The sequence below is a fragment of the Myxine glutinosa genome, chromosome 2 (genome assembly GCF_964187855.1).
Source record: "Myxine glutinosa chromosome 2, kmMyxGlut1.1, whole genome shotgun sequence".
NCBI lineage: Eukaryota > Metazoa > Chordata > Myxini > Myxiniformes > Myxinidae > Myxine > Myxine glutinosa.
Window position 1 is genome coordinate 112,951,093 of NC_136262.1, and position 21,777 is coordinate 112,972,869.

The 21,777-nt window shown below is 49.6% G+C and overlaps 1 protein-coding gene across 2 annotated transcripts in view; it reads left to right on the forward strand.

Moving 5' to 3' along the window:
• LOC137421405 (uncharacterized) overlaps positions 1-21,777 on the forward strand; it is a 243,643-nt gene that overhangs the window by 160,221 nt on the left and 61,645 nt on the right. For both annotated transcript variants that reach the window (XM_068107435.2, XM_068107436.2), the window contains 9 exons: positions 2,214-2,258; positions 5,693-5,746; positions 5,932-5,976; positions 17,767-17,820; positions 18,169-18,213; positions 20,478-20,531; positions 20,753-20,860; positions 21,041-21,094; positions 21,439-21,492. In XM_068107435.2, coding sequence (XP_067963536.2) covers positions 2,214-2,258; positions 5,693-5,746; positions 5,932-5,976; positions 17,767-17,820; positions 18,169-18,213; positions 20,478-20,531; positions 20,753-20,860; positions 21,041-21,094; positions 21,439-21,492 — 513 coding nt within the window. The remainder of the gene's footprint in view (positions 1-2,213; positions 2,259-5,692; positions 5,747-5,931; positions 5,977-17,766; positions 17,821-18,168; positions 18,214-20,477; positions 20,532-20,752; positions 20,861-21,040; positions 21,095-21,438; positions 21,493-21,777) is intronic.

The following is a 21,777-nucleotide window of genomic DNA, read 5'->3' on the forward strand; positions in this document are numbered from 1 at the left end:
GTGGGGTGAGTGGAAGGGGGTGGGGTGGGGAAGGGAGTGGAAGGGAAAAGATGTACGACATATACATTTTTTGGGGGAGGTGGGGGGGTTGGGGGCTTTGACAGGCTCCTCCATTTTGTGGGAGGAGGGAAGGGAAAGAGGAAAAATTTACCTGTGCAAAGACTGCTTTAACCTCAGTGTTGCCCAGGTAAAAAAGGAAATTGTGATTCCATCTGCCACCATCACCTGGTGGCGCTACACCGTACACATTTACATAGAGAATTTACGCTCCTCTCCAGGTCCCCCACACCCCCGAATGAGGCTGTGGTTACTGATCAGGGGGGAAGCCACATAGCCTATGTTACCCCCCCAGACAAAGTTTTATTTGTATTTGTACCCCGAGTAAAGTATATAAGCATCCATAGCTGGAGTACCCGGCGTTGCTCAAGTGAAAAAGAAACATTAACATATTTGAAATGAGGGCAAATACAATGTAAAAGCAATTACATCCAAATCAGAATCCATCACAAATATCAAATCATCATTTCACCTTTTTCTTGAATATATGTTGGTGAATGTGCCGTTGATCACGTTTCTGAGTTAAGCATGATGACGTTCAGGAAGAAGAAGCTTTACTACCAACTTCGTACACTTCCGGAATTGTTTTGATTTTTATGTTCAAATGTCTGTGTTTAGTATTTATTTATGTGAATGTGTACTTGTATATAATTATAACTGTCATTAATCAAAAAGGCTTTAGCAACCATAGAGAGATTTTTTATAAATCCAAAAAAACGAACTTCTTTTTTTCAAAACAATTTTTTTTGGCCTAAAACACTCCCAAGCACTCACTGGTGAACTTCTGAAAGTTTGACAAAGATCCCTTTAGCCATCTCTGAGAAAAATGCACACACACAGACAATAAGACAGACCGAACGGCTCTCTTATATAGTAGATAATGTTGTCGGCATGTAGTTTTACATACTCATTCAAAAACCCAATAACCAGGGATGTGTTCCGTTAGCAAGCGGCTTGCCTGATTCAAAGCACTCAAGGAAACACTCAAACTAATCAGAGCACTTGGCACCACCACCGCTTAACAAAATGGCGGTATCCATGGTAACAATGCTATTGTGGTACCCGAGCAAATTCTGTCCAGGCCGTCGTTTTCAGTTTTACTCGATCCTCTTGTGACAGCTTCCCCAAACGAATTGATTGTCATAGCAACACTGATTAATTGATTGTCATATTGATTGTATCGAATTGATTGTAGAAGTAATTGATTGTCATAGCAACAGCTACAGAGATTATTACATGAAAATACAATGTAAATAGGTGGTTAGTCAGAAGGGAGAGCCCCCCACCTGTGCATTGCGGTTTTGCAAGTTTGTAGATTTTAAAGAATTTGTATGAAAAGTAGAAGTAATAATAAAAGTATGAAATGCACGTTTCTATATCGTCCACTGTGACTAATTGAGGAAATAGCCACCAATCATTTAGAATCCGACTACAGCGGCCATTTTGCTAACTTAAGTGGGTGAGTTCCATACCGCTTGACAAGAGGCCTGGTGAGCGGTTGGTGTGGAACGGTTGGTGTAGCAAGCATTAGTAATTGCCGATAAAGTTCTAGAGCGCTCGCCCAGTGGATTAAGCATTCAAGCAAGCACTCAAACGGAACGGTTGATACGGAACGGCTGGCTTGGCAAGTGATAGTAAGCCGCTTGGTAATGGAACACACCCCAGGTTGGGTCTCTTATGAGGGAGTGCACATGATGACAGACTTACAAATAGTCCATTGAATCTCCGGTACTGACGTCCACATGCCTTCCTCAAGTGGTTTGTGTGATCTGGGAGTATGTTGTTATCTGAAGCTAGGAGTATGTTGTTATCTGAAGCTAGGAGTATGTTGTTATCTGAATCTAGGAGTATGTTGTTATCTGAATCTAGGAGTATGTTGTTATCTGAATCTAGGAGTATGTTGTTATCTGAATCTAGGAGTATGTTGTTATCTGAATCTAGGAGTATGTTGTTAGCGGGAAGTAATTCGCCTTACAGTAACATTTTGATAATTAATTTGGAATTGGGCCGAGTTCATGTGCATGTTATATCTGAGGTAATTCATGATTCAAATTAAATAATTAATTAATTAATTACTCAATTAATTACTTAATTAATTAATTAATTATAATTCATGAATTCAGCACATCAGTATAAAAGCTTGTTTTTTTTCTCAGGGTCTTCCAGGACAGCAGGGTCCTATTGGAGCCCCTGGAACCAAGGTGAGGAGGGAGAGAGGGACCTTCGGAATTTCTTCAGCTTATGATGCACTCGCATGACACAAAATGTACCGAGACAACAAAATTTGCAACATTGGATGGTATCAACAAAAATTGAGTAAAGGACGGTAACATGTACAAGTTTCGTTTGATTCCATCAAGTTTTGAATTCCCTTCCCCTTTTTGAAACCCCTTATAATTTTGTATTCGGGAGCGATTGAGGCAGTGGGCTGTTGCCTATACACCACCCAAATGAATGTATGTTAGCAAAAGAATATGTTGCATGCTTGGGATAAGATCACACATAGGGCGGGTATTCCACTAGTGGAGAACGATATAACGACGCAAGCCTTCACCATTTTTTTTTTTTTTTTTTTTTTGTATACAAGATCGAGGCTCGTGAAAGAGCTAACATTAATCACACAAAAAGACAAACCGACACACAAAACACAAAAAACAAGGGGAGCGGCAGACAAGATGGGGAGAGAGGGGGAAGGACACAAACACAACATTTGAGAGCAGGGACATCGGGAGGACTTGGGGGGGAGGTGGGAGAGGAATAAAACATATGAACACTGCAAGGACTCTGGGGTGAATTACCGGGGGTAGAAAAGATCAAGGTTTTCGATGGGGGAAGATAAGAGATGGTGGTGAACAGCTGTTTTAAAGACCTGGAGGGAGGAGTGGGATTGAAGGGAGTGGGGGAGTTTGTTCCAGAGGCGGGAGAAAAGGGGAATGAAAGAGTGAAGGTGAGCAGAGAGCCTAGACTTTGGCAGTTTAACCATAAGAGGGTTGCAGGCAGATCTTGTGCGACCTGAAGGAATATTGGGGGGACAGAGCACAGAGAGAGCTGGGGGAGCAAGGCCGGAGAGGAGTCGGTAGAAGACAGAAAGACCACCAACCTGCCTGCGGTGAGTGAGTGAAAGGCCCTCGGAGTTGACTACATCACAGGAGATTCCAATGATTCTGAGAGCTTTGGCCTCAACAGCGTGAAGCCGAGCAAGGTGTGAGGCAGGAGCACCAGCCCATAGGGGAGAACAGTATTCCATTGAGCTGCGGATGAAAGCCTTGTATGTGGTGAGGAGCTCAGGTGTGCCAAGGAAGGACTTCGCACGACGGAGGATGCCCAGTCGGCGACTGGCTTTGGAGGCCAGCTTGGAAATGTGGTTTTCCCAAGAAAGATCATGGCAGATAGTGAGACCCAAAAGCTTGAGCGACAGAACTTCTTGGAGAGGATTGTTGAGAAAGTAGATGGGAGGGTTTTCCAGTCGGTCCTTTCGGAGAGACATTGTAAGAGTGTGAGATTTGTCAGGATTGAAAGACATGTTCCACTTGTTTGACCAGTCTGTGATTTTGTCCAGGTCTGCAGAGAGTGAGGAGGCTGCAGACTGCCGATCTGAGGGATGAGGAATGGAGCGGTAGATAGTGGAGTCATCAGCAAAGAGATAGAGAGGATTTTCCAGAGAGTCGGAGAGATCATTGATGAAGACCAGAAATAGCACAGGGCCCAGAACACTACCTTGGGGAACTCCAGCCAGAACAGGAAGGGAAGATGCGAGAAATCCATTCAGGGCCACATGTTGCCTATGACCAGAGAGGAAATCCGCAAGCCATGAGTGGAGATTTCCCTGAATACCATAGGAGGTGAGTTTGGTGAGCAGAGCTGGGTGCCAGACCGTATCGAAGGTGCGTGATATGTCAAGGGAGACAGCTCTGATTTCCTGTTTGGCATTGAGGACCTCCATCCATTGTTGAGACAGCAGAAGCAACATGTCCAGAGTAGAATGACCTGGTCTGAATCCAAATTGATGATCAGAGATGAAGCCATTGGAGAAGAGGAAGGATTTGATAGCCGAAGCAATGATGGATTCCATGACTTTGCTGATAATTGGGAGCAGGCTGATTGGTCTGTTGTTGCAAGGATCTGTTTTTGCACCTTTTTTGTGTAAAGCGGTAATGTTTGCTGATTTCCAAGATGCTGGCAGATGACCTTGAGCAAAAGAGAGGGTGAAAAGAACAGAGAGAGGGTGAGATAGAGCAGCAGAGCAGGATTTTAGGACCCGAGGGCTGATGCCATCTGGTCCAGTTGCAGAATCAGAGTCGAGGTTTGATAAGAACTTCTCCACCTTGTCAGGAGAGAAGGACACAGAGTCCAGAAGCAGTTGGGTTCGACTGGGAAAGGTGGAAACAGAGAGAGATGGGTTTGGGACACAATATTTTGAGGCAAACACAGAGTTGAGGCATTCGGCTTTGTCACGTGCGGTGTCAACTGTGTAGCCATTTGAGGTAAGGGAGGGGATGGAGGGGGAACAAACACCAGAAACGGATTTGACCAGACGCCACCAGGATTTGGAGGAAGGAGACAGGTTTGAGAGTTCAATCTTGAGTGTGGAGAGATAGTGCTTCCTGGCACTCCTGAGGGTAGAAACACACTTGTTCCGAGCTTGGTGGAAGGAACTGAGATTGCCTTCAGTTGGATTAGCCTTCCAAGAGGCAAAGGCAAGTTGTTTCAGGGCAACTGCCTCACCACAAGATTCAGTGTTCCATGGACGGGAGGAAGGGTAAGACAACTGAAGACGAGATGGGATAAACCTGTGCATGAGAGAGAGCAGTTTGCTTTGGAAGAATTCCCAGGAATAATTGATGTCAGAGGCATTAGAGATGGGAGACCAGTCCAGTTGATTGATGGCTGCTTGCAGACCGTGCCAGTCGGCCTGAGTGAAATGCCAGACGCGTCGGCGCTGAGGAGGCTCTCTGAGAATAGCCAGTGAGATGTCAACTTTAACAAGCAATTCATCTTTGTGAATCATTTCACAATCACTTTGTGAATCACAAGCAATTCACCATTGTGACTAGTTTTCCATTGTGAAATTGTAAAAAGCTGCCTCTCTCAAAAGCACACTAAAAATAATTCCTACATCCTATGTACCTGCCTAAGGACCACCATTAGCAAACAAGTTTCACCAACCTGGATCATCAGGTGAGCGTCCTGACGTCGCTCGACGTTTCAGGCCTTCACATCTGTCGGAGATGGATTACGTGCTGTCAGATTTTGGAGAGAGCTAGATATATCCAAAGAATTGGGGGAATCCCTTAATTGGGGGAAGTATGCAAACTCAGGAATTTGATCGCCGGTCTATGTAGGATGATCAGCTTCACATCTGAAACTAAAGATGGTTTTTGATTGACATTTTAATATCATTCAGTTGATCTCGTTGATTAGTTGATTGATAAAAGGATTTGAGGATTACGAAGTGCAGAATGTAACAAACGGAGCTATCCACAGGTATCACTAAGGAGGTACTGTACATGGTAACGTTTCCAATTTTGAATCGCTTCAGTGGTTACTCCTCTGTTTTACCTGCCTTTGTTACACCTTGTTTTTTTGCACCTTTTAATTCTGACTTTTGTTAAACTCTCTTCTCTACTCTTGTCAGGGACCCCCTGGCAAGGCTGGAATCCAAGGACTACCAGGAGCCGATGGACCACTTGTAAGTCTTTTCTTTGCGAGCTCCAACATTTATTTATTTATTAGGGATCAAAACTCATGGAAAGGTAACCTTTCATACTCTTCCATTGAGTTAGCAATATTAACAGAACATTGAGAACGTTAGGAAAAGTGGAGTGACTGATCATTTTGAGATGTGTGTTTAATTGACATTTTTGTTTTCCACAGGGACATCCGGGAAAAGAAGGCCCACCAGGGGAGAAGGGTGATGAGGTAGGGACGAGTGTACCACTTCACGTTCTTGATGATGATTTAGCTTGATGTCGTTTGTTGTCTTGGTTTGGTTGTACATACGAGGGGTGTTCAAAAGGTTTTGCAACTCAGGTATGTAGAAACAGATAAGTTTTCAATCGTATTTCTCTTTGTAATCGTCTTTCATTCCAATGCACTAAGGCCATTTGTTGTTCAAGCTAGTTGTGCCCTTTATTTTTTTGTATACAAGATCGAGGCTCGTGTAAGAGCTAACATTAATTACAAAAATACAAACTGACACATAAAACATATGATAAAGGGAGCGGGAGACAAGATGGGGAGAGAGAGGGAAGCACACAAGTACAACTTGTAATAATAATGTTATCGATATATTGCGAAACGCAGTGCCTGTCCATGCGTTTGTCCATCTTCCATTTACGGCGGCCACTTCCCGCTCTGCGGTTGAAATGCTGCTGATTGGTTATTTTGCATTTTCATTTCATTTTTTCTTGATAGTTCTTCACATTATCATCCATCCCAGTAATCTTTAAAATCACCATGAACATCTAGATTAAAGTAGATTCAATACAGATCTTCATGGAGTAACACACTATTTAAAATACCGATATTTTGCCCTCTTCTTGGACAAATCCAACCACCACCTCCCAATGTTGCACGACCATTTTGTGGTGGTCAGTATCGGTAGCTCAGAGCTTTGGTTTGGATGAAACCAAGAGTGTAACACAATTAACCTTTACTGCGCAATCACTTCCACTTCACTTCGAAGAACAGTGTTGATCACATCCGCTTCACTGCGAAGTTCAGTGTTGGTCACATCCGCTTCAATGCGGTCTGCGAAGCTCAGTGTTGGTCACATCCGCTTCACTGCAGTCTGCGAAGTTCAGTGTTGGTCACATCCGCTTCACTGCGAAGTTCAGTGTTGGTCACATCCGCTTCACCGCAAAGTTCAGTGTTGGTCACATCCGCTTCACTGCGAAGTTCAGTGTTGGTCACATCTGCTTTACTGTGAAGATCAGTGTTGGTCACATCCACTTCACTGCGAAGTTCAGTGTTGGTCACATCCGCTTCACCGCAAAGCTAAGTGTTGGTCACATCCACTTCACTGCGAAGTTCAGTGTTGGTCACATCTGCTTCATTGTGAAGTTCAGTGTTGGTCACATCCGCTTCACTGCGAAGTTCAGTGTTGGTCACATCCGCTTCACTGCGAAGTTCAGTGTTGGTCACATCCGCTTCACTGCGAAGTTCAGTGTTGGTCACATCCACTTTAGTGTGAAGTTCAGTTTTGGTCACATCCACTTCACTGCGAAGTTCAGTGTTGGTCACATCCGCTTCACTGTGAAGTTCAGTGTTGGTCACATGCACTTTAGTGTGAAGTTCAGTGTTGGTCACATCCGCTTTACTGGGAAGTTCAGTGTTGGTCACATCCGCTTCACTGCGAAGTTCAGTGTTGGTCGCATCCACTTTACTGGGAAGTTCAGTGTTGGTCACATCCGCTTCACTGCGAAGTTCAGTGTTTGTCGCATCCACTTTACTGGGAAGTTCAGTGTTGGTCACATCCGTTTTACTGGGAAGTTCAGTGTTGGTCACATCCGCTTTACTGGGAAGTTCAGTGTTGGTCACATCAGCTTTACTGGGAAGTTCAGTGTTTGTCGCATCCGCTTCACTGTGAAGTTCAGTGTTGGTCACATCGGCTTTACTGGGAAGTTCAGTGTTGGATGCTTTGGTTTGAACCTCCGCTTAAAATGCATGAAATGAAACATTTTGAAACTTTTGTGATTGTTCTCACTCATATTTCAACATCACCATGATGCATATTAAGTTGTTTGAACTTTCTTTAAACAAGATGAGTTACCATACCAGATACCACCCGGTGGCGCTGTACGATACACTTTTTGTTTGTCTGTCTGTTTGTCTCTTGGTGAACAGGATCTCTCAAAAAGTTGAGGACGGATTTGGATGAAATTTTGTGGACAGGTTGGGTATGCGGCAAGGACGGAATTATTAGATTTTGGTGAAGATCCGAATCCGGTCTATCAATGGGATACAAAACGTAAACTCTTCAGCCTGGTGGTATGCGCTCTACCGAGTGCCATTTTAGTTATTAATGTTTTTGTATTGAAAATATGGTCAACCAATTACATGACTGATTAATTATTTCATTCATTATGTAATTATTTATCCAAGCATAGGCAGGGTGGCCTTGTGGTCTGCACATTCGCCTCTAAGCTGTCTTGCTTGGGTTTGAATCTCGACCCAGCTATAAACTGCCATCCTGATGTTTCACATGCAAGGTAATTCATCAATGTGTGTGCCTTCCCTTGGGTTGACATTAAGCTGGGCATTCCATCTGCTGGCATTAGTTGGTGGCCATTAATGATCCCACAGTGTCCTTTGCGAAGTGTAGGCAAGCTATTGCCAGCATGCTGAACAAATTCCAACTTCCTGCCCTATCTACTGCTGGGAAGGCAATGGCAAACCACCCTTGCCAAGAAACTGCTTCTGAAGTACTGATGCTCTGTAACAGTGTATGACACATCAGAATCAGAAGAACCAATCATATTACCTGTTATTAATTATATATTAAAAACGTAATGACGCTGCATGTGTATGAAGCCTTCAAGTAAAAAGGCAGTAACTCACGATGCAAAACCCATTGGCTGGACTAACTCCACCCACAATTGTCAGCAGGAAAATCATACGTCCGCCATTTTGGTGTCTCATAAGTTGAATACGTCTTATGTCTTTAGATGTGCCATATTCACAATTGCCATGCCCTTTCACCTTTCCATTCAGTGTAAAACAACCAAAGCCACTGTTTAAAGGATCACCAAGTGTCGAAAGGTTTGAGCCAATATGCGTTACGGGCCTTGCAAAGGCGACAGTACGTATAGGCCTCAGGCTTCAGCCTACAGGCCAGTGCATTTGGAATTATCTGAGCTATATTACCACGATGTATTATTTATGCACATAAGCAGTACACATGTTTTTCCTTCTTGTACGTAACCCGGGTTATTTTTATTTTCGGGAATGATAGAAGGCAGTGGACTGTTGCTCATACACTGCCTAAATAAAGGGATGAGCAATTTATTTAATAAATGAAGGTTTTTATACATAATTTGGGATTTAGAATGAGTTGTCAAGGGTGAATAGTGTGAAAACACAGAAGGGTCACCTGTCATCATCAACGAATGACTACTGCTGGTACCAATTGCAGGATCACACAAATCTGTCCTAATTCCTGGCATTACTATACAGACTACTGAGAGTCCTTCCCATCTGTTTGGCAACACCGGAAGTTTCTGGTATAGCTCACATTTGTCATGACAATAAATGAATAAATAAATAAACAAATAAATAAATCTTAAGTTCAAACTTGGTAAACTCTTGGCGTGTACCTGCATGATCCAGTTCTCACAAATGGCTAACTATATCTTGTTGTTGCCCGCATTTGCCATCCACAAAATGTCTGGGTCTCAGTAGCAGCAGATTCATTCACCAAAAATAAAACATTGTAGCGGCTGCCGCTGAGTTTTCACAATCGCCTTGCACCTATCAAGGACGCGGAGCGATCACCATGCCGGGCTCGTCCAGGACGCCCGGGCAGGCCCGCGCTCAACTTGCCAGGCCTCGGTCGGGACGCCCGGGCATGCCCGGGCAGGCTCGCCCTCAACTTGCCAGGCCGCAGCCAGGACGCTGGGCCACGCCCCCTGGCGCCGGGCCTGGGCAAACCCCCTGGCGGAATAGATATATATTGCTGAGAGATAAACGGTTTTTCAGAGTGCCTGAGTGTTTGATTTCAATAAAGCAACTCAGATGAATTCCAGCTTTTTGTCGCGTCCATTCTTCTGATCGACGTGGGAGCCCCAGCTCCTTCATTGGTGACCTATCGACATGGACACGGCAGTCGCCCTTAAACTGCCTACCTTCTGGGGGGCTCACGCGGCGGTTTGGTTCGCACAGGCGGAGTCCCTGTTCGCCCTGCGAAGCATAACGGCCGACGACACCCGCTTCCACCATGTGGTAGCTGCGCTCGGGTCGGTTACTGCGGCCCGCGCCCTGAGCCTCCTCGAAAGCCCGCCAGCCGCTGACAAATACGGCGCGATTAAGAAGCTGCTCCTCGATGCTTTCGCCCTCCCATCGGCGGAACGCGCATGGCGCCTGCTCGATCTGCCTGAGCTCGGCGACACGCGCCCTTCCGAGCGCATGGACTACATGCTTTCACTGCTCGGCGAGCACTCTCCGGCATTCCTGTTCCGGGAGCTGTTCTTCCGTCAGCTGCCTAACCCGGTACGCCTCGCCCTGGCAAGCACGACGATCACAGATCCCCGGGCCCTTGCCAGAGAAGCCGACAAGATCTCCGCCGCAGGACAGCGCATCGTAGCGGCGACATGGGACCCACCGCCGTCCGACGCAACAGCCAGGGCGCCCGAGCACCCGGCACGGTCGACGGCCGAACTGCCGACGCCATTGGCGGCCGCTCTACCGAGCCGACCACCTCCGGCACGACGACCGAGGCCTCCACCTGACCAAGCGTGGTGTTACTATCATGCCAGGTTCGGACAGAAGGCCCGGACATGCCGACCCCCGTGCACCTTCGGCAGGCCGGGAAACGGCCGGGCCGGCGTTCATTACCAGCCATGAGCGCCGGCCACACGGGCAACTTACTGTTCATCACGGATACAGCGTCCGGACGGCGCTTCCTGTGCGACACCGGCGCCCAACTGAGCGTCATACCCGCCTCTGACCAGGACAGGCAATCCGCGGTTTGCGGCCCCTCCTTAGTTGCGGCCAACGGATCGACTATCCGCACCTTCGGCCCGCGCAACGTCACCCTCTGCTTCGGCGGCCAACGCTTTGCTTGGACGTTTGTAACCGCCAACGTGCCCGTGGCTCTGCTAGGCGCCGACTTCCTCTGCGCACACGGACTGCTGGTGGACGTCCAACGGCGTCGTTTAATCAACGCCGAAACCTTCAGCTCCCTGGTATGCACATTGAGCAGCTCCGTGCCGACCGAGCTGGCATGCACCGTCCCGGCGGCGAACGAGTTTGCTCGCCTGCTCACGGAGTTCCCGGCCCTCACGCAGCCGACGTTTTCGGCCGTCGCAGTACGGCATGGGATCGAGCACCACATACCAACCACGGGCCCGCCGGTCTACGCCAGGGCCCGCCGCCTCGACCCAGCCAAGCTCGCCGTAGCGAAGGCCGAATTCGACGCGTTGGAGCACCTCGGCATCGTGCGGCGCTCCGATAGCGCGTGGGCCTCGCCACTGCACATCGTGCCAAAGCCGGGGGGTGGATGGCGCCCGTGTGGCGACTACCGCCGTCTGAATGACGCTACCACCCCCGACAGGTACCCGATCCCGCATATCCAAGACTTCTCCGCCCGTCTGGCGGGACGGGTCATTTTTTCAAAAATTGACCTCATACGGGGATATCACCAGGTACCTGTCAGGGCGGCCGACGTCCCTAAAACGGCAGTCATCACGCCGTTCGGCTTATTCGAATTCTTGCGGATGCCGTTTGGTCTCAAGAACGCGGCTCAGGCGTTCCAGCGCTTGATGGACGGCGTGCTGCGTGACCTGCCGTTCCTTTTCGTTTACCTGGACGACATCCTCGTCGCCAGCACGTCCCGGGCCGAGCACCTCCTCCACCTCCGAACACTGTTCGAGCGCCTCAGCGAGCACGGCCTCATCGTCAACCCGGCCAAATGCCACTTCGGCACGACGGCCGTTGATTTTTTGGGCCATCACATCACCAAGAACGGGGCCGTGCCGCTGCCAACCAAGGTCGAGGCCATCACCACGTTCCCGCGTCCCCGCACCATAAAGGCCCTGCAGGAATTCCTGCGAATGGTGAATTTTTATCACCGCTTCGTGCCCCGCGCTGCTCAGCTCATGCGGCCCCTCTACGAAGCCCTCCGGGGCAAGCCGGCCAAGCACGACATCGCCTGGTCCGCAGCAATGGACGCGGCCTTCCAAGGCTCAAAGCGGGCCCTCGCCGACGCAACACTGCTCGCTCACCCGGTGCTCAACGCTCCCATCGCCCTCACCACGGATGCCTCCGACTACGCGGTGGGCGCCGTACATGAGCAATGGGTGAACGGGGTTTGGCAGCCACTCGCTTTTTTCAGCCGGCAGCTCCGGCCGAACGAGCTCAAATACAGCACGTTTGACCGGGAGCTCCTCGGTCTACACCTGGCCGTCCGCCATTTCCGCCACCTCCTGGAGGGCCGTCCTTTCACGGCGTTCGTCGACCACAAGCCGTTGGTTTACGCCATGGCCAAGGTCACGGAGCCATGGTCGGCCCGCCAACAGCGCCACCTCTCCGCCGTGTCGGAGTTTACCACGGACATCCGGCACGTCGCCGGCAAAAACAACGCCGTGGCCGACTGTCTTTCCCGGGCCAGCGCGAACGCGGTCCACCTGGGCGTGGATTTTGCGCTTATGGCGGCGGACCAAACCACCGACACCACGGTGCAAGCCCTCCGGGCGGCGGACACGGGCCTCCGCCTGGCCGACATCCCCTGCGCGGACACTGTCCTGCTCTGCGACGTCTCCCAAGGCCAGCCTCGCCCCATCGTGCCCGTCGCCTGGCAACGCCGCATCTTCGCCTCCCTCCACGGCCTTTCCCACCCGGGCCGGAAAGCTTCCCAGAAGCTGGTGTCGGCGCGTTTCGTCTGGCACGGCCTTCGTCGGGACGTCCGCGATTGGACCAGCGCCTGCACGGCCTGCCAACGGGCCAAGGTCCACCGACACACCCAGGCCCCGCTGGCACCTTTCACCGTGCCCGAACGACGTTTCGACCACGTCAACGTGGATCTGGTGGGCCCCCTCCCCCCGTCACGGGGGTTCACACACCTGCTCACCATGGTGGACAGGACCACCAGGTGGCCGGAGGCCGTGCCCCTCGTCTCCACCACCACCGCCGACGTGGCACAGGCTTTCATCGCCACCTGGGTCGCCCGCTTCGGCGCACCGGCGGACATCTCGTCAGACCGCGGTCCACAGTTCACCTCCGAGCTGTGGGGCGCGGTCGCCCGCAACCTGGGGGTCAAGCTCCACCGTACTACGGCCTACCACCCCCAAGCAAACGGGTTGTGCGAGCGATTCCACCGCTCCATGAAGGCCGCGCTCATGGCCGGCCTTCAAGACGTCGGGTGGGCCGACCGGCTGCCGTGGGTCCTTTTGGGCCTTCGCACGGCCCCCAAGGAAGACCTCCAGGCATCCACCGCCGAGCTTGTCTATGGCCAGGTGCTACGCGTCCCGGGCGAATTTGTGCCCGACGCTACCAGTCCCTGGTCCGCAGCTCACCAGCGCTCGGACCTCCAGGAGGCCGCCCGACGGTTTGCCCCCGTGCCAACATCCCGCCACGGTGACCCCCAGTCCTACGTCCCCCCAGCACTCCGCACAGCGGAGTATGTTTTTGTGCGTCACGACGCACATCGGTGGCCACTCCAGCCGCCGTACGACGGGCCCTTCCGGGTGCTGCGACGGGACGACAAGTCGTTCGTCATCGACATCGGCGGCAGGTCGGACCGGATTGCTGTGGACCGCCTCAAGCCGGCACACGTGGACGTCGACCACCCACCACGGGTGGCCCTTCCGCCGCGGCGAGGCCGCCCCCCGTCCACGGTGCCCCCCACTCGACCGCCCACCACCTATCCGGACCCCCTCCCACGACCCGCCAGGGGTCGCTTCGGCCGGGTCGTCAGGACCCCCCTCAAATTGACCCTGCCGGTGCAAGTCGATTCTGGGGGGACGTGTGTAGCGGCTGCCGCTGAGTTTTCACAATCGCCTTGCACCTATCAAGGACGCGGAGCGATCACCATGCCGGGCTCGTCCAGGACGCCCGGGCAGGCCCGCGCTCAACTTGCCAGGCCTCGGTCGGGACGCCCGGGCATGCCCGGGCATGCCCGGGCAGGCTCGCCCTCAACTTACCAGGCCGCAGCCAGGACGCTGGGCCACGCCCCCTGGCGCCGGGCCTGGGCAAACCCCCTGGCGGAATAGATATATATTGCTGAGAGATAAACGGTTTTTCAGAGTGCCTGAGTGTTTGATTTCAATAAAGCAACTCAGATGAATTCCAGCTTTTTGTCGCGTCCATTCTTCTGATCGACGTGGGAGCCCCAGCTCCTTCAACATTGTATTTAGAGTAGTGCTTTGAATTTTTTTGTTGAAATAATACATTTTTCCCATAAAAAAAAAAACAATTTTGCAAGCAATTCTACAATGAGCAGTCTAGTCACATAATAATTTTAATCGTAATTTTTTTTAATGCTCCATAGTGAATTCTGGAAAACCCTATATGTGCGTTCGTCCAATAACCCCCTCCTTAAACTCCATTATCCAGGCTTTCTACACACCTCCAATTTTTTTTTTCCCCACACTTTTTTCCCATTTGTGGAACTACCTTCCGGAGACTCTTCAGTCAAACTCTTCTCTCCAGGGCTTCACAGCACCAGCACCACCATAATTTTCAGCAGCACCACCATCATTTTCACCAACACCACCATCGTTTTCACCAGCACCACCATCGTTTTCACCAGCACCACCACCGTTTTCACCAGCACCACCATAATTTTCACCGGCACCACCATCGTATTCACCAGCACCACCATCATTTTCACCAGCACCACCATCATTTTCACCAGCACCACCATCATTTTCACCAGCACCACCGTCGTTTTCACCAGCACCACCATCCTTTTCACCAGCACCACCATCATTTTCACCAGCACCACCATCATTTTCACCAACACCACCATCATTTTCACCAGCACCACCATCATTTTCACCAACACCACCATCATTTTCACCAGCACCACCATCATTTTCACCAACACCACCATCATTTTCACCAACACCACCATCATTTTCACTAGCACCACCATCATTTTCACCAACACCACCATCATTTTCACCAACACCACCATCATTTTCACTAGCACCACCATCATTTTCACCAGCACCACCATCATTTTCACCAACACCACCATCGTTTTCACCAGCACCACCATCGTTTTCACCAGCACCACCACCGTTTTCACCAGCACCACCATAATTTTCACCGGCACCACCATCGTATTCACCAGCACCACCATCATTTTCACCAGCACCACCATCATTTTCACCAGCACCACCATCATTTTCACCAGCACCACCGTCGTTTTCACCAGCACCACCATCCTTTTCACCAGCACCACCATCATTTTCACCAGCACCACCATCATTTTCACCAGCACCACCATCATTTTCACCAACACCACCATCATTTTCACCAGCACCACCATCATTTTCACCAACACCACCATCATTTTCACCAGCACCACCATCATTTTCACCAGCACCACCATCATTTTCACCAACACCACCATCATTTTCACCAGCACCACCATCATTTTCACCAGCACCACCATCATTTTCACCAACACCACCATCATTTTCACCAGCACCACCATCATTTTCACCAGCACCACCATCATTTTCACCAGCACCACCATCATTTTCACCAGCACCACCATCATTTTCACCAACACCACCATCATTTTCACCAGCACCACCATCATTTTCACCAACACCACTATCATTTTCATTAGCACCACCATCATTTTCACCAACACCACCATCATTTTCACCAACACCACCATCATTTTCACTAGCACCACCATCATTTTCACCAGCACCACCATCATTTTCACCAACACCACCATCATTTTCACTAGCACCACCATCATTTTCACCAGCACCACCATCATTTTCACCAACACCACCATCATTTTCACCAGCACCACCATCGTTTTCACCAGCACCACCATCATTTTCACCAGCACCACCATCATTTTCACCAGCACCACCATCATTTTCACCAACACCACCATCATTTTCACCAGCACCACCATCATTTTCACCAGCACCACCATCATTTTCACCAGCACCACCATCATTTTCACCAACACCACTATCATTTTCACCAGCACCACCATCATTTTCACCAACACCACCATCATTTTCACCAACACCACCATCATTTTCACTAGCACCACCATCATTTTCACCAGCACCACCATCATTTTCACCAACACCACCATCATTTTCACCAGCACCACCATTATTTTCGCCAGCACCACCATCATTTTCACCAACACCACCATCATTTTCACCAGCACCACCATCATTTTCACCAACACCACCATAATTTTCACCAGCACCACCATCATTTTCACCAGCACCACCATCATTTTCACCAGCACCACCATCATTTTCACCAGCACCACCATCATTTTCACCAGCACCACCATCATTTTCACCAACACCACCATCATTTTCACTAGCACCACCATCATTTTCACCAGCACCACCATCATTTTCACCAACACCACCATCATTTTCACTAGCACCACCATCATTTTCACCAGCACCACCATCATTTTCACCAACACCACCATCGTTTTCACCAGCACCACCATCATTTTCACCAGCACCACCATCATTTTGACCAGCACCACCATCGTTTTCACCAGCACCACCATCATTTTCAGCAGCACCACCATAATTTTCACCAGCACCACCATCGTTTTCACCAGCACCACCATCATTTTCACCAGTGCCACCATCATTTTGACCAGCACCACCATCATTTTCACCAGCACCACCACCGTTTTCACCAGCACCACCACCGTTTTCACCAGCACCACCATCATTTTCACCAGCACCACCATCATTTTCACCAGCACCACCATCATTTTCACCAGCACCACCATCATTTTCACCAGCACCACCATCATTTTCTCCAGCACCACCATCGTTTTCACCAGCACCACCATCATTTTCACTAGCACCACCATCGTTTTCACCAGCACCACCATCATTTTCACCAGCACCACCATCATTTTCACCAGCACCACCATCATTTTCACCAGCACCACCATCATTTTCACCAGCACCACCATCATTTTCACCAACACCACCATCATTTTCACTAGCACCACCATCATTTTCACCAGCACCACCATCATTTTCACCAACACCACCATCATTTTCACTAGCACCACCATCATTTTCACCAGCACCACCATCATTTTCACCAACACCACCATCGTTTTCACCAGCACCACCATCATTTTCACCAGCACCACCATCATTTTGACCAGCACCACCATCGTTTTCACCAGCACCACCATCATTTTCAGCAGCACCACCATAATTTTCACCAGCACCACCATCGTTTTCACCAGCACCACCATCATTTTCACCAGTGCCACCATCATTTTGACCAGCACCACCATCATTTTCACCAGCACCACCACCGTTTTCACCAGCACCACCACCGTTTTCACCAGCACCACCATCATTTTCACCAGCACCACCATCATTTTCACCAGCACCACCATCATTTTCACCAGCACCACCATCATTTTCACCAGCACCACCATCATTTTCTCCAGCACCACCATCGTTTTCTCCAGCACCACCATCGTTTTCACCAGCACCACCATCCCATGTAACTGCCATCTCATGATCTTTTGTACCCCCATGAACCCTCTCTAACCTAACCCTATATAACCTGCAGGTTATTGTGCTTCCTCCCCTCCTTTCCTGGTCATTCCCTTGCTGTGTCCAACTGTGTCCCCGTCGCTCCTTTGCTTCTTCACCCTTTGTCACGTCGCCATTCCACGAGCCGCCATTTTACCCGAAGTAATGTTAAATCTCCCGAGTGTGAAAAGTGTTTGACTTGACAATGTTGCTGTTTCGTCATCATGGTTATTATTGTTAATATTCTAATTTTCTCCAGGGACTCTTTGGACCCCAAGGCCCTGTTGGTTATCCTGGAACCAGAGGAGTGAAGGTAACCACCCTTGGGTTAACAAAAGATAATTTCCTTTCACAAAATGGGATTGTGAACAGATTCCTCATTTGACTAAAATCAAGATTATTAATTCAATCAGACAACAGATGCTTTTTTCCATAATTATCATTCTGCAAGATGTGCCTACTGTACGTAGGCCTTGCTCAACTAGCTCCACAGTAAATGATTCCCCAGACAATGTCCAAATAACAATCCTATATCCTTCATTCTCATCTCATTCACAATATTTTCGTTACTTTCTCTTCGCCGTCGTTATATATAAAGTTAATGTTCTCTCCTTGAATTTTTCATTCCCATCTGTTTTCTTATTTAAATCCTTTTTTCCAGGGAACAGCTGGAGTTCGAGGCAAGAAAGGAATGAATGGTGAAAAGGTAAATGATGTGTTAACAGTACAGTGTAGTACTGTACTACACGTACTGTACCGTACTGTACCGTACTGTACTGTACGTGGCATTACATAATAGTTTATATTTTTGCTAGAAAATGTAGTTACGTTATGAACTATCATTCATGGCTGTAAAGTGAAGGCCTTGTGTATGCTCTTAATCAATAGGAAATCGAACATAAAGCACAACTGGAGCAAACAAATGGATCCTGACAAAACAGAGTCAACCGGCTTGGCTTGAGATGAAATTGTAAAACATTGAAATGATCTATGAGAAAGCAGCTCTTCCAAATGAATGGAGAGTCTACCTCTGCCTTGTCATTGAAATATAGAGATGGACAGACTCGTGATTTGAGAGAGGTGGGAGGGTCGAGAGAGGTGGGAAGGTCGAGAGAGGTGGGAGAGTCGAGAGAGGTGGGAAGGTTGAGAGAGGTGGGAGGGTCGAGAGAGGTGGGACGGTCGAGAGAGGTGGGAAGGTCGAGAGAAGTGGGAGGGTCGAGAGAGGTGTGAAGGTTTTAGAGAGGTGGGACGGTCGAGAGAGGTGGCAAGGTTGAGAGAGGTGGGAGGGTCGAGAGAGGTGGGACGGTCGAGAGAGGTGGGAAGGTCGAGAGAAGTGGGAGGGTCGAGAGAGGTGGGAAGGTCGAGAGAGGTGGGAGAGTCGAGAGAGGTGGGAAGGTTGAGAGAGGTGGGAGGGTCGAGAGAGGTGGGACGGTCGAGAGAGGTGGGAAGGTCGAGAGAGGTGGGAGAGTCGAGAGAGGTGGGAGAGTCGAGAGAGGTGGGAGGGTCGAGAGAGGTGGGAGGGTCGAGAGAGGTGGGAGGGTCGAGAGAGGTGGGAGGGTCGAGAGAGGTGGGAGGGTCGAGAGAAGTGGGAGGGTCGAGAGAGGTGGGAGGGTCGAGAGAAGTGGGAGGGTCGAGAGAGGTGGGAGAGTCGAGAGAGGTGGGAGGGTCGAGAGAGGTGGGAGGGTCGAGAGAGGTGGGACGGTCGAGAGAAGTGGGAGGGTCGAGAGAGGTGGGAGGGTCGAGAGAGGTGGGAGGGTCGAGAGAGGTGGGAGGGTCGAGAGAGGTGGGAGGGTCGAGAGAGGTGGGAGGGTCGAGAGAGGTGGGAGGGTCGAGAGAGGTGGGAAGGTCGAGAGAGGTGGGAGGGTCGAGAGAGGTGGGAGGGTCGAGAGAGGTGGGAGGGTCGAGAGAGGTGGGAGGGTCGAGAGAAGTGGGAGGGTCGAGAGAGGTGGGAGGGTCGAGAGAGGTGGGAGGGTCGAGAGAGGTGGGAGGGTCGAGAGAGGTGGGAGGGTCGAGAGAGGTGGGACGGTCGAGAGAAGTGGGAGGGTCGAGAGAGGTGGGAGGGTCGAGAGAGGTGGGAGCGTCGAGAGAGGTGGGAGGGTCGAGAGAGGTGGGAGGGTCGAGAGAGGTGGGAGGGTCGAGAGAGGTGGGAGGGTCGAGAGAGGTGGGAGGGTCGAGAGAGGTGGGAGGGTCGAGAGAGGTGGGAGGATCGAGAGAGGTGGGAGGGTCGAGAGAGGTGGGAGGGTCGAGAGAGGTGGGAGGGTCGAGAGAGGTGGGAGGGTCGAGAGAGGTGGGAGGGTCGAGAGAGGTGGGAGGGTCGAGAGAGGTGGGAGGGTCGAGAGAGGTGGGAGGGTCGAGAGAGGTGGGAGGGTCGAGAGAGGTGGGAGGGTCAAGAGAGGTGGGAGAGTCGAGAGAGGTGGGAGGGTCGAGAGAGGTGGGAGAGTCGAGAGAGGTGGGAGAGTCGAGAGAGGTGGGAGGGTCGAAAGGGATGGGAGAGGAGGGATAGTTGAAAGAGAGAGAGAAAAGTTAACTCCCAAAATGTCAGCTTACCCTGCTTCCCACGATGGTTTGTAAGTGCATCATTTGTGGTCCAAGTTTCTTCAAACCTTCCAATAGTTCTGGAATATTGCGCCACCTTGAAAATATTGAAATAGTCCCCAAAAGCCTACTCTTGTGAAAGGTACCTGGGGGTCTTTGACATATGCTGTGCAGAGAAAGAAGTTTAATAATAAAGTCTGTGTGTAACATCCCATGAGAAAGGACTTCCTACTTTGATGTAGTGCTCGACTCCATGTAATATCGGCCTCTCCAGCACCAGGTGTGTGCATATGTGTGATGGGTGTGGCACATGATGCCCAGGCCTAACTCTCATGCCATTCAGTGTATTGAAGGTAGTGCACTGTTTGAGCTGAACATGTTTTCTACATTGAGGGTTTTTAATAAGGTATGTTTTTGCATGTGTGTGCGTAACAGGGAGAAGATGGATTCCCAGGTTTCAAGGGGGACATGGGAGAGAAAGGAGACCGGGTAAGAAGTACTAGCTAGGCCATGGTGATGGGAGGCAAAATCGAAGGAGAGTGTGTAGAATCAAAATCCTTTTTCCAGGAAGATGTAGTTTAGATGTTTTCAACTGATATTCGACTGTTTTATTCTGTCGACCCATAAAATATCTGGTGGTGTGTGTGTATGAAGATGGATAGGTGTTGTTGCTTTGTGTACTGGATGAGATGTGCTGATGTTGCATCCAGGGTAAGATTGGCGATCCTGGTCCTCGAGGAGAGATTGGTCCTGAAGGGCCGAAGGGACGTTCAGGACCGATGGGTGATGTTGGATCATCTGGTTTGGCGGGTGATAAGGTGAGGAGCAATGGTGGATGAAAGCTACCTTCGTGTACTTTTGTGTATTGGTTCGAGTACTGGTATCATTTACAGTACCTGGACACTTGCAGTTCTGTTTCTCATGTAACGCAATGCAGAGCGTACTGGCAGCCCCGCAACAAATGTCTTCCTCATGATCTATTTTGTGTCCTTCCGCAGGGAAAACTGGGAGTTCCAGGGTTACCGGGTTACCCAGGAAGGCAAGGCTCAAAGGTTAACATTACTCCAACCGGATGACTTGTGTTTTGCTAAGAGTTGACTGAAGAAGACCTTTGTCTTCATGTGAAGTTTAATCTGTATGTGCCTCCACAAAATGTAATAAAACATCATCATTTTATACACTGAGATTACTCAAACAAGTAGACACTGTAGTTCCGCATGTTGCCGTATTTTGAACAACTCGAGAGTTATTTTGCATTGAAATTTATGGAGACCAGAAGTTGGGCCTGGAATCTTTCAGTCATAAATAAAAGAGAATTTAACAGTTAGCATGCCACCACGTAACCATGCAACAATTTCATCATTTATCATGTTACCATGGTGCATCTCTCACTCAGGGGACCACTGGGTTTCCTGGTCCTACCGGAGCTCTTGGTGAGAAGGGAGCGAGGGTGAGTAAACTGTGTACGATGTATGAAACAACGCAAACACAACTATTACCAGGTGTCCGTATTATCATCATTACCCATTCACATCAATGGAATGACACACATTACTGTGTGTGTTTTTACTAATTCGCCATTATAATTGCATTTTATCATGACGAGTGGGTATAGAATGTGACTTCAAAGTGGAATTCAACTTTTTGCTAAAAGCAAAGATTGTGTCATACATAGATGATTATTTTAATAAACTACGTACTTAATAGACGTACTCGCGTACTCCATACTTATAAG